This window comes from Hippoglossus hippoglossus, chromosome 11, assembly GCF_009819705.1.
Source record: "Hippoglossus hippoglossus isolate fHipHip1 chromosome 11, fHipHip1.pri, whole genome shotgun sequence".
Classification (NCBI taxonomy): Eukaryota; Metazoa; Chordata; class Actinopteri; order Pleuronectiformes; family Pleuronectidae; genus Hippoglossus; species Hippoglossus hippoglossus.
This window is the reverse complement of record NC_047161.1, coordinates 19268600-19281830: the sequence shown is the minus strand read 5'-3', so window position 1 is coordinate 19281830 and position 13231 is coordinate 19268600. Positions and strand designations below refer to the sequence as shown.

Below are 13231 nucleotides of genomic sequence, written 5' to 3'. Positions count from 1 at the left end.
TCGGCAGCTGCAGCCTCCCAGTGAGAGAGTGAACCTGCCCGGGCTGAGCGAGCAGGACGTGTGCGGCGGTAATGGCTGCCAGGGAGAGGGAGGGAGAACACAAACGAAGCCCCGACAAGCGAGCCTAAGGTGAGACTGAGAACATGTCAACTTCCAGCGGCGGACCCGCGGCCTCTCACACGGTCACACCATTGTCTGTGCCGCTGGGGCCGCTGGTCCACTGGGCTGGCAGGTGGGTGTTTTGCTTGGATTTCTTGGTGACACACACGCACACACACACACACACACACACACGGGACAATAAACTGTCATTACCTAACCCACGCGTGTCTGCTCCGCGCACCAGCGGCAGGGCCACCGAGGTGAAGTGTCTCAGGTTTGAATGATATTAGCTTGAGGCGGACGTGCGTGTGGCTCGTGCTGGACTCTTTGTTAGCTGCTGTTAACGTGATTAGCCAACGTTAGCTAATCACGTTAACAGCAGCTAACGTTAGCGAAGCAACTCCACCGCGAGCTGACGGGGCCAGGCCACTTAGCTGTTAGCCTGTTAGCCAATCAGCCCAGTGATGACTAATTATCCTGTTAGCACGCTCGCCGTTGGTGTGTGCGTGTGTGTGCGTGTGTTTGTCACCTGCAGACCTGCCAGTGTCTTCACTTCACAATGAAGTTAATCATCAGTCAGGCACAGGTAGTTCACACTGTCACTTTGTTCAATGGCAGATTCGCAATTCAGATTTTGTTGTGTTAACTTGTGGTTCATAACAAACTCTGACGCTGTAGCTATTTATTCCAACTAATTTATCAATATAAAAAAATGTCAGCGATACTGCCACATTTCCCACGAATATCTTAACGAGAGAAAATAACCTAGAAATTGATTTTAAACAACAAAATATCCTGGTAATAATCTTAATGTTTTTTTAATTTGATTTTAACTCTATTGTGTATCCTAACATCATTGTGTATATTGTTTAAATGACAGTCACTGCAGTATGACAGGTGTGCTCTCTCCTGTAACCCTCCTGTAACTAAAGGCTACTAGAGGTGCATGTAGTAATCCATTACACTATCACACTGGTTAAAGAAAGCTTTGATAATAATTCACACCTTACCGTGTACATTATAGTGCAATTTACTACATTTTAAAATACTTAGTCATTTTATATCAAAGTTCATAAGAGGAACCTGCATATAAGCCAGTGTTTACCGTGACTCACACGTTCCAAGTAATTCAAGTAACAAAAAGAGGTTGCTCAAGAGGTTATTGTAAGGTTGGCAGTGATGGATGTCGCCATATCCTGTAATTTTGACACTTAATCAAGAACCCTACATCATTAAAGAAGCAGGAATAGATATAAATATGTCAGTACTCGGCTTGCCGTTAAATTATATGACCATGTTTGACCGATCGCTGTCCTGAATTATCAGCAAATTGCTTCCCATTATCTACACATCCAGGATAGGGATGAATGTAATAATGTGAACCTTTGTGATGTTGAGGGAAGCATTGCGTGTTGGTTTGACATGTACACACACAGGGAAACACATTAACAACATAACGACCTAGACACAGATACTAGTTTGTGAAACTTGGCGTCAAATTGTGGTCATTATTGTGACTCAAATACATGGTAAAGGTGTGCGTGTGTAAGTTCATGTTTATTTACCAGCGGTATTACTAGTTGTGGTCACCTTGGACGAACGATACTGAAAAGGTGGATGAGGGATCCCAACAGCTGCTGTTTCTCTGCCTTTATATTTGGATATATTTTGAATAATGATCTACTAGTCCACAAGAGGGAGCAATAACAAGATCATGTTGGATAATCTCCAGTAGATCATTATTGGCCATTATCGACCCTGAGAAAATAAACTCACTGACATATTCCACTTAAGGCATGAGGCTGATTGCTAATGAAGTGATGCCTAAATAACGGCAATAAGAGTGATTTGAGGTGTCACAAGAGTTTGATGCCAGCAAATGGCGAGAGGCTTTCTTTATGTTAAAGGATATGTGTGAATTTTTAAATTTTTTAAATGCAATTCTCTGTCACTTGTTTGTGTCGCTGTTATTGTTCCTCCTGCATCCTAACTATGAAACAATACAATAAGCCTTGCTGAGTCTTGTAAAATCATCCTTTGATTTAAAGTCCACCAAACCGAAGTCGAAACAATGCAAAAACTAACAGCCACGTTGTCTCTCCACAGTGAGGACTAGGATGGTAAGCAGCCAGCCGAAGTACGAGCTGATCCAGGAGGTGGGGCGTGGCAGTTACGGCGTGGTCTATGAGGCAGTAGTGAAGCGCACAGGGGCCCGTGTAGCGGTGAAGAAGATCCGCTGTCACTCTCCAGAGAATGTGGAGCTGGCTCTGCGGGAGTTTTGGGCCCTAAGCAGCATCCAAAGCCAGCACCCCAATGTCATCCACCTGGAGGAGTGTATCCTGCAGCGGGACCAGCTGGCCCAGAGGATGAACCATGGTTCCAGCTCCCCGCTCTACCTGGAGGTGAGAACAAAGATATGTGTATATGTTCGATATTCTGAGCCTTATAAGATGGTCATTTTTACTCTTATATTTGTAAAAAATTCAATTTGGGCCATAATCATGTTACAAATTACAGTTGGAAACCTTTTTCCAGTCAAGGGTCAGTTCAGTTTTAATGGCATCCTCGAGGGGGAAATGACCAAACACATGTATCACACTAACCTGTCTAATGTAAGGGCTGGCACTGCTTCTCTTTGGCGTCTGATGGTAGTAATGATGATGATGATGATGATGATGATACTTGCAGCATGTTTTGTAAAGTTTGGGCCAGTTAGTCTTGATGCACAGTCTTGCTCACAAGAAACGGTAGTTCCTCCCTCGAAATTCTCGCACGCACAAAACTTAGGTATGTCTGTTTTTTCATCTCATGGGCCAGAGACAAAATCTGGAAATTTCTTGCAGTTTCTTTTTCAATGTCTCGTACCACATCAAATATCCACTCAGCAAAGATTCTTTGACACAAACTGACACTTTGGAAACAAGTTCACTTTGTCTGGTTTTAGAAGCGCCACAGCAGCAACAAGGCTCTTTCACAAATTCTCCTTCTGGTTGAGGTTTCACCAGCATAGCTATTAGCTTGCTCACCACAAAACTTGCCTGTGTAACATTGTCAGAAGTGGTATTGTGCAAGCTGTGTGTTGACCAATAAACTCTGCAAAAGAGCGTTCTCTTTATCCAAGAGCATTTGTTCTTGCAATTCATCCAGTTTATTATGTTTCCAGCTGTAAAGATAAGGCCGATCCTTTTCATTCCTGCAACCAAGTTGAACCAAACTAGATACAGTGTTGGTTGAGTTAACCCAGATCATAGCCAGGCAGACAGGTTTACAGCTGGAAGGGATCAGCCTGAAGGACATGTTCACTATTTGATGTTCCTTTCTTTGTCAGAGAAAGAAATGGCTTGCTGTCATTAGAATTTTTAAAATATATTTTTTTCATTCATGAACTATCTCACAATTGGCCTCGGGGCTTGACATTCCCCTGCCCCACTCTAAGTTTTAGAACTACAATTCCAATAATTTGGGGTGATGTAAACTCGGAAGTATAATGCTTCTAATCTAGCACCAGTCAAAGAATGCAGAAATGCAGACGAAGATGCCAAGAGTTTGTGTCGATAAGAGCTTATTCTAATTGAGGTTACAAATGTTTTTTTTTTGTATTGTTTAACCAAAAGCTATAAGGAGGGTGTTTCCTCTGCGTTGTGCTACTTTACTGTTAATGGATCTATTGTTTGTTGTGTGTCATTCTATCAAGATAAGTTTGACGTTTTTAAGTTCTTAGTACTTGACACCTCATTTGCCTATAGGTTACTTCTTTAGCTGATACATTTATACTTGGACACACTGCCAGTCATGTATTTTCAAATAGAAAACATGTGACACACACATTCAGAGCAGGTGTGGTGCCATAATGGTTCAGGAGGGACAACCAGTCTGTCGAGTCCAGGAGAGAAACCGCAAGCAGAATGCCAGGATATGATATCAGATAAAAGTTTAACACTATCCGAACTGAAAGAAAAACGAAACAGTGAGTTGATGTCCGACATCACTGACACTAGTAACTGTGGCTCAACAAGACATTAAAATAACCCTCCAACCCTCAAAAATGTTCTGTAAGCCTTCATTTCAGATAATCTAATGTCCTGATGGTGATCTGTCCCTAAATGTACCACATTAGGGCATCGTTTACATTACAGTCGTCCCAAAGTCAGATCTTGTAAACATCTGTGAAATGATTGTTTGCTGCCAGCGTGTCCACAAACATTCCTGTCCTCAAGTCACAGGTTTCAGTGGGAGGAGACGGTACTTGTTGGTTGGTAACATGTTGCCCTGTCTTAAAGTAGACTAAATGCCTTTACACACCTCGAATAAACCACATCAAATAGAAAAATACTCTAATTGCAAATATTTCACATCAACACATTCAATACTGGCAGAGATGTGAATTTGCAACAGTTACAACACTCAAAAGTTTTGAATCGATTCGTGCCAGCTCAGAAAAAAACAATCCCCAACCTTCAGTATCATCCAGTGATAATGATCTTGTTGTCATGAATGTACTCGTGGAAAGGAAAAAACATTTCCTTAAAAAATATATTGACTTTCATAAAATGATCAAAATGCCCATTGTGTGTAAAGACCTAACACTGTAATTCATGTAATGAATTGGAAGTCTGCTTTGATTTACCCAGTGTATCATGATGCACTTATTGTGTCTCGACATATTCTAGATTATCAAATTATTGTTTGTTTTTTTGTTTACTGCTGAAATATTATCGTTAGTTTGATATACTGCAATGAGATCAATGATCGTTTTTTTCCTGTAATGCAGTGACTTCCGCAGCAAACTATGAGGGTGTTTTCACACCTGAAAGTCTGGAACAGGTTCATGTCTTTGTTACCTTGTTTACATGAGGTTAGATTTGGTTTTACGTTGTAATTTAAGGAGCGGACCAAAGACTATTGATGAATACGTATGTCCTGTCATCATCATCTAATTGGGCTGCATCTACCTGTACTTGACTGACCGGTTTGTAGACGATTTGAATGGAGAAAACACATGAACCAGTTTATTTCATTTCCTTGCCACACATGAGCATGGCATTACTACCAGCAAAATGAATGTCCTTGTGGTTCAGACATTATATCGTCTGAGGAGAAGACTGCAAGCAATCCTGTGATCCTGCATCTTTTCCCTTCTTCTATAGTTTAATGCTGTCACAACTTTCCTGCAATTGGGCCGAAAGTCCGAACTATAAGTGTTTTCACACGACAATCAACCCATGGCTCATTTTGACCAACTCTTTTGGTCGGACTGTTGGCACGGACTCTGGTCTGAGGCACCTTTTCAAGCCCGTTAATTTGATTCAGTCAAACAAGTCCAAAGGTAGAAGACACACTGGAAAGGTTAAATATCAACACAAATATTAGTATTTGGAGATAAAGACTTGAGTCTTGTCTGATTTGCATCAGGAGAAGAGCTAGCCGTTTCTTGTTGATTAGTGTTATCTATGGCCTCCATGTTCCCCACTGTCTCACAAATGTACTGTCAGGTTTGAGTTGGGGGTGCAGATAGGTGGGAGAGGCACCCCTCCCCCTCCAACCTGCCTGCAGCCTCACAGGCACTCAGCCAGTGCCTGATTATAGTCTCTCAGCAACACGCAGTGCTATTGTCAAACCATTCATTCCGTTTTCTGCAGCGCTAGCATTGGACACTTTCCCAGAATCCCTTTATTCCAGCTCTTTTTTTGTAATTGCTCTGTAACGTTCCAGTGCATGCTCACAGAGGAGCAAATGATAATGGGGCAGAATTATCTGACCGCACAAACTGTGGGATAATTTGCACCTATTCTTTCTGGGTAGAGGATTCCTTTGCCAATGGCTTATCAAACACTCTGCAGCCATTTTTCACAGCAGAGTTTCCACAAGGAATTGCTTAACAGTGCTGCATAATTCTGTCCAAGCCTGACCTGAACCCAACTTCTGTTTTTTTTTTATGTCCGACCCTGACCCAAGCCTGATGCAGTTATTGTTACTCTGTCACTTTGTTTTTTCCCTGGTCACAAGCTTGTGGCACCTTGTACATGCCTGTCAAAAGGCAGTGTTTTCTCAGCTACAGGTGGATTGTTTTAACACAAACATCTAATGTTCTATGGCCGATGTGACCATCTGACCGGAATCCAAACATAATTTCCAAATTATTATCTGAACCAAGCCTGGGCTCAGGTCAGGTGTCCTCTACTTATTCAGAGCATTAGTTTAGTCTGTAAATTATAAGTGAGAAGGGAACGACAGATTGGACTCGCTTTCTCTTTTCATTATTTCATTTTTTTAATGTGCATGCAAAAAGGGGAAATTCACAATCAAGTTATATTTAGCAAACGTTTTATTTTGAACCAGGCAGCTGCACACGCTTTTAAAATACTCAAATAATTAAGGTAGGCCTTCCTACTGTGGCCTAGTTCTCAAAGACCCTTAAAAAAACTGAGCTCAAAGCAACAAAAAAGTGCATTCAACAAGAATCCTTGAGAAAGATATTTCAAAACCATATGAGTTAAAGTGCCTTTTTCTGTTTGATCATGTTTGTAACAACAGGTCATTCAATTTTTTAAAAATAGCATTGTGTGCAAACCTCACTGAACAGAGTGGGAGTGATTCAAACAAACACTAAGTTACTTCCTGTACTGATCAGGTCCTAATAACTGATGATTGTTAATTAGTTAGAGTGAGAGCAGGTCAGCAGGAGAGTGGAGGAGGACACAGTAACTCCAGCTCGGTACAAACCAACCTTCTGATCATTGAGCAGCTGTGAACCAGAGAGAAACTCTGTATTTTCACTGTTTGTTTCCACTGTTCTTCAACAAAGTCACTTACCGGCTTTACGTTAACGCTACTCTGATCTGACAAGAACATTTATAATCGATGGTTGCGATATAGTCATTTAATACATCTCACGTGGAAAAAGCCACGATACATTGAGTATATTCGATATATAACGCACACCCCTACATGTATGTTCTGTGTTCCCAATTGTTAAATGTTTACACACACTATTATGTTTCCACTCTTTATTGTTCAGCAACTTCACTCTGCACTTACACTTTACCTCAACTTCAACTTTTCACTTATTTCACAAGTCACGTTAACTTCATATATTTTTTCAGCTATTTCAGTTTTCAGATTTTTGCTGTGAGCAAAATCAAACTTTTCCCAGATATTTATTTTCAAGTTTAATTTATTGTTTTACAGACCTGTAGCTTTTCTGTGTTGCATCCAAAACACCATCGATCAAATTCCACAATCACATCCCATTTAATCTTAATTTAATGTGAGATGGATGACGCGTCACAGATTTGTGGTCCACTGTGAAAGAGGGAGATTAAATGAACTCACTTCCTGCGGAGGGGATAAAAGATGAGAGGCCTCTCACGCAGCTTAAAAAATGGCCCACAATGAAAGGTGGTAGACGACATGTTAGGAATACAAAGCCACAGCAGTCTGCCTTTTCCAGGTGTGAGTTGTTCTCTTCGTACCGTAGAGCTTTCCACTGCATCAGTGAACGTGTAAGTTATTACAGACCTAACATGATACCATTTTTTAGGTTGTGCTTGTTTCAGCCCTTTCTGTTGAGTTAATACAAGCTGTCAGCTTACTCTTGGCTGTATAGATCCTTTTTCTCATGTGTTCAGCAGGATCATATCCGCTTTTATTTTTGCTAGAGACACGTGTGCATTTTCTGTTAATGTGCTGGTGATGCTACTGGGATTTTTTGGGGAGCACCTTTTACTCCTGGTCAAATGGAGGCAGATCATACTCGGAGGGGATAGCAAACCATGCTCCTTGTCAGTCTTCTTCTGTCTACCAACATTCTTACACTTTACGTCTCTGCAGTTTCGGTTTCACTGGTAGCAAAAGTTTCATTTCCACGTTTTTGATCAACCCTTGTGATCATGTGGTGACTGGCTGGTGTAAGTGAACCCTGGTCCATCACAGTTCATTTCTGTGTGTGTGTGGACAGTTTTAATTTTGTTTGTTTGTTTATCAGCATTAACATCTGAAGGAAATCAATTGAGAAATAAAGCATTCAAAATAATCTCTTATCAACTTTTACAACCAACGTGCTTTCAAGTTAATTTTCTGTCAATTCCGTTGCATAGTACAATGCTGCAGTAGAGGATTCATGGTGTTCATGGTGTCAACTGAATAACTGAACAATATTTCACCTCACACAGTAGGATTTTAGGAATGCATGACAAAAGTAAATTAAACTGTGTTATGATGGTATTTTGGGCTACAGTATCATTATGTGGCACTGGTTCATTCAAACGTGTGACTATCAGAAGCTGCCTTCTCCTCAGCCATCACCACTGACTTGTATTTCTTTTTTTGTCTTTCTGCCACAGCTGGTGGAGACGTCTCTTAAAGGCGAGATCACCTTTGACCCGTGCTGTGCCTACTATTTGTGGTTCGTCATGGACTTCTGTGATGGGGGTGACATGAACGCCTACCTTCTATCCCGCAAGCCCAGTCGCAAGACCAACACCAGCTTCATGCTACAGCTGGGCAGTGCCCTGGCCTTCCTTCACCGCAACCAGATCATACACCGCGACCTCAAACCGGATAACATCCTCATCTCGCAGGCCTGCACACCGGCCGGGTCGTCTGAGCCCACCCTCAAAGTGGCCGACTTTGGCCTGAGCAAAGTCTGCTCCACCTCCGGGCTCAACCCAGAGGAGCCAGCCAGTGTCAACAAGTGCTTCCTGTCCACAGCTTGTGGAACAGACTTCTACATGGCCCCGGAGGTCTGGGAAGGCCACTACACTGCCAAGGCGGATATCTTTGCCCTGGGGGTGATTATCTGGGCCATGGTGGAGCGCATCACCTTTGTGGACGTGGAGACTCAGAAGGAGCTGCTAGGGAGCTATGTGCAGCAGGGCACAGAGATTGTACCCTTAGGGGAAGCCCTGTTGGAGAACCCAAAGATGGAGCTGCTGATCCCCGCCAGGAAAAAGAGCATGAACAGCCACATGAAGCAGCTGATCAGGGACATGCTGTCGGCCAACCCTCAGGAACGGCCCGACGCCTTTGAGCTGGAGCTCAGACTGGTCCGTATTGCCTGCAGAGAACTGGACTGGGACACGTGATGGATGTGATGGACCACATACTCAGTCGATCAAGCACATGTACACATCTCATCAGCTACTCTTAACTTTTTTTTTTTTTTTTAACGAGAGAACAATAACTAGACTAGTCATTGTTTGCATCATGGCTGAAACCTCATCCACTTTCCAAGAGCATTCAGTCCTCTGCTAGCTTTGTCTTTATAATGAAGAGGAGAGGTGTGACACCAACTGCTGCTGCTGCTGCTGCTGCTGCTGCTCCTCCTCCTCCTCAAACTGCAGCTTAGTCTCAGGCTAATCACACCACAGCTTCCACTTCGTCCTAACCGATCCACTCAAGCATGATGAAGGAGGCGAATGACCCCAAAAGTCCTCGATTCATTTAGAAGTGAAAGTAAAACCGTTTGTCTACAAATACCACCTTGGACTCGGTGCTAATTGTTACCAAATGCAATATGAGACATAACCCTGTGATTTTTAAAGTGTACATTTATCCAAAAACCCAGTCACCTCAGTATGTAGAATGTTGTGAAGCTGCGTGTGGCTTTAACAGAACCAGACTTACAAACTGATTTCTGCCTGGACATCACCACCAGCACTAATATGTACATCCAGATTTGATCCTGTTTTGGCATCAAATGCAGATATGCACTGAATGCTCAGGTAATACAAACATACAGTGTGGTGGTATTTGTAGACAAATATCTACTAACAAGGTTGGACTTAGGGGGTAAGAAAACCAAACTTTGGTGCTGGAAGATAACAAATAGTTTCCGTTGGTTTTGTGGGTGGAGGACGGTTTATCAGTTGATATCCAGCCTGCAGGTTCTTGTGTTGGCGTCCTCTTCTTTCACCCCATTGCAAACTTCAAGATAAGTGAAGACACACCCCTAACTAGAGAATGTAAAATGATCGTGACAGGCAACCTTTATTTGTAGAGAGCCTTAAACACAAACACACCCAACATAATGACAAAGTGCTTCACACAGTTGGTGACGATGAGAGCTTAGAGGATGAATCTGGTTTGTCACAATTTGGGCAATAATCCTATTGATAATAACTATGTATTCTCAAAGTTAATTGACCCCCCCACTTTAGTTAAGTTATTGCTGCTGCACCTTTTGATGTTAATATTTTACAGATGGAGAACCCACGATTTAGCCTTTACAATAATTCTATACCACATAATCAAACAAACTTAAGCTGCAGATAATAGTTTCATTTGTTTAGTTTTTTAAAGAAATGCCGAAATTCTCTGGTACCATCTCCTTCATTGTGAATATTGTCTGGTTTCCTGAGTCTGTTTTGATTACAAATTGAATGTATTTGGGTTTTGGACTCTTGATCGAAGAAAACAAGACATTTGAATACATCACTTTAAACTCTCGGGAACAGCAAAAAGACTGTTGTTGACCTTTTCCACTAATCTTCATTATGGATTCATCAATAATAACTAAAAGAGTTAATAATAAATGTATTAATATTTTATTTATAATAAAAAAATATCTTTAGTTTTAGTAAAACAAAGATACTGCCATTCAGATGTTTACAATAAAAACATCATGGACACATCAGTGTGACACCTTAGTCCAGGCGACCTTTGTTGACACGTTTCACGTCAACTTCTTTAAATTCAGTAAAACAACTCTGAAACAGTAGCCTCTGTGTTACACAGACTCTCACACTGTGAATGTATCAGCTGTGAACGAGGCTTATTCTAATGTACTAATGTAGCCCCACATAATATACTGAGCTAATGGTGATGGTCATTGCAAACAAGCTCAGGTTGTAAATGCTGAGATACGTGGCATTGATCCATGTCACGTACTTATACATGGTAATCACCTACTGCGTGACTCTCTTTAGTTACTGGAAGAGAAAACAAAGGCGTCACCCACACTCCTGGTTCAGCTTTGGGCTACCATAATAGTCACTGTGCACATGATAACTTCTTATGCGTAATGAGTTATTATTACGATAACTTTGGAAACACTTTGTTTCCGTTTAGAGTGTTTTTATATAATTTGTTGGCGAGTTTACGACCTGTTCATATTTTTTTGTGTTATTTTTGCCTCATCTTTCTTGATTATAATGGTACCATGCTCTGTAGGATACATACGATGTTATCCTAGACAGTAGAAATAATGTCCACAAGTCTGAAAACACCAGAATCATCAATAATAATGAGATGAAAATTTAAACTTAGCGAGCACTACAATGAAGAGGTGTGCTGTGTGTTCAGAGGACTCGCCCACACATGGCAAACAACCATGATGACAGAACTCGCTACGTTGCCTAAACATACATTAAATCATGTGAAGCGTGAGCCGCTTGAATTATAAGAGCAGTGGCATGAATATTCACTTCCTCGTCCATTTAGACCTGATTGAGCCAAAGCGGTGAGGCGTTTAGTGACAGCACTTTGATTTGGGGCTTTATATTTAGTCCCAGTAACTACAGTCTGCATCATATGGAGGAGCTCTGTGAGGCTGGACTGCGTGTGATAACTGGGTTGCTATTTGTTTATCAGGCAAACACAATGTCAGCCAACAGTCTACTTAGGCATGCAGTGCCTCTCACCTTCAGGGAAGAAGCGAGAGAAGACACCAGCTCGCACAATCCTCCATGAGCCAGATGATCTCTGCTCTTTTTCTTTTTTTCTTTTATTTTATCCTTTGACACATAATACTGTTGTGTTTAACTTGATCTCCTTTCACTGTGTCACTGCTCCTCGTTTCCTCGGGCTCTGGATCTTACAGTAATCCCTTTCTTCATGCTTCCGACAGGCTAATTCTAAGCCTATTAAGTTGTTGCAGCACTTGGCAGAGGATCAGGCCCGGGACCCCTTTTGCCTTTCAGGTCATACATAATTTGTGCACTTTTGCAAATTTTACAAAACCCTGTAAAAACCAAACAGTCTTGGCTTCTTTGTTGCTCTCAAACTCTGGCAAAAGATCAGGTTTCCCTCGACTTGTTGCCAACATTTATCTGATACACGGCCTTAAATTCTCCCCGTAGCTGTAATAGTTTCCTCATGATGCGATCAAAATTTGCCTTATTTCACTTTCATTTTGACACTAGAGTGGCCTCATCAATATTATACTCAAACGCAGAATTGGCAGAGGTTGTGCTTGAGATGCACCCGGATTTACTGACTCAGCGAGGTGCTTTTTGGTATGAACAGCAATACCACGAACCAGTATTAAAATGCCTGCCTTTACTACAAGACATCTACGCTGCTTCGGACAATGTTGCGCTGCTTCAAGAATGTGATTTGTGTCTTCCTGTACACAAAGTAGGTCACCCATAACCTCAGAGCTCAAAGCCGAGCAGAGAATGACGGGGAGAGTCACTTCCGATTTGATTTCTTACTTTAACCCTTGTAAAGAAAAAGGGGGGGGGGCATTTAATTTCCTGTGAGGTTTGCCAAACAAATGCTAGATCTGTGGTATCAAGAGATGTCACCCTTTTTTGATTTATTGTATTCAATTCCTTTGCACATGTGTAAATACTGTATATGATCAACGGGATGAACGAGGGTGGTGTACTTTTGACTGGATGTGCTCTGTTTTCAAGAGCCAGACTTGTTTGTAAATTGCTGTGATGGAATCAGTTTTTCTTCAGCTCTTAATTGCGCTTCAGTTTACTTCAATCATTGAAAAGTTGTGATATATTTACAGGTTAATAATGTCGGTGTGCTAGTGATAATTGTATGTTTTACATTGGCCTATTGTTTGTGATTTTTTTGTCAAAGCAAAAGCTGATATACAACTTTGGTCAACTTTGTCGTCTTTTCTGTCTGGTACTGGACTATCTGGAAATAGAACAGTCTCACTTTGAATTCTGGGACGTGAATCAAATTCACCACTTTACGTAGATCTGATCCAGGACCATCACATAATGTACCACGGCACTGTTCATGCTGTGTCCTGGGACTTGGATGTTTCAGTCACTGTGTGGCTCATGAATTTGTTACATTAAAGATGTTGAAAACAAGACCTCACCTGATGGGAGGCAGTTTGTTTTGGTGACTGGGAAGAAAAGCTCAGTACAAAGGATGTAATCATGAC

The 13231-nt window shown here is 41.6% G+C and overlaps 1 protein-coding gene across 2 annotated transcripts; it reads left to right on the top strand.

Annotated features, from left to right (window-relative positions):
* pdik1l (PDLIM1 interacting kinase 1 like) lies at positions 1-13157 on the top strand. Of its 2 annotated transcripts, none has more exons than XM_034600061.1 (3): positions 1-129; positions 2209-2504; positions 8445-13157. In XM_034600061.1, exons 2-3 carry the CDS (start codon positions 2220-2222, stop codon positions 9183-9185), a joined length of 1026 nt encoding a protein of 341 aa, XP_034455952.1. In that variant the 5' UTR covers positions 1-129; positions 2209-2219; the 3' UTR covers positions 9186-13157. The 2 variants fall into 2 exon arrangements, with proteins under 2 accessions (XP_034455952.1, XP_034455953.1); XM_034600062.1 differs by having other exon boundaries at positions 1-232; positions 8445-12554.
* The last annotated feature ends 74 nt before the right edge of the window (positions 13158-13231 follow it).

Coding starts and splice junctions, on each gene's coding strand:
- pdik1l (XM_034600061.1), top strand. CDS start 2,220: ATGGTAAGCAGCCAGCCGAAGTACGAGCTGATCCAGGAGGTGGGGCGT. Junction 2,505..8,444: donor GCTCCCCGCTCTACCTGGAG/GTGAGAACAAAG, acceptor TTTCTGCCACAG/CTGGTGGAGACGTCTCTTAA.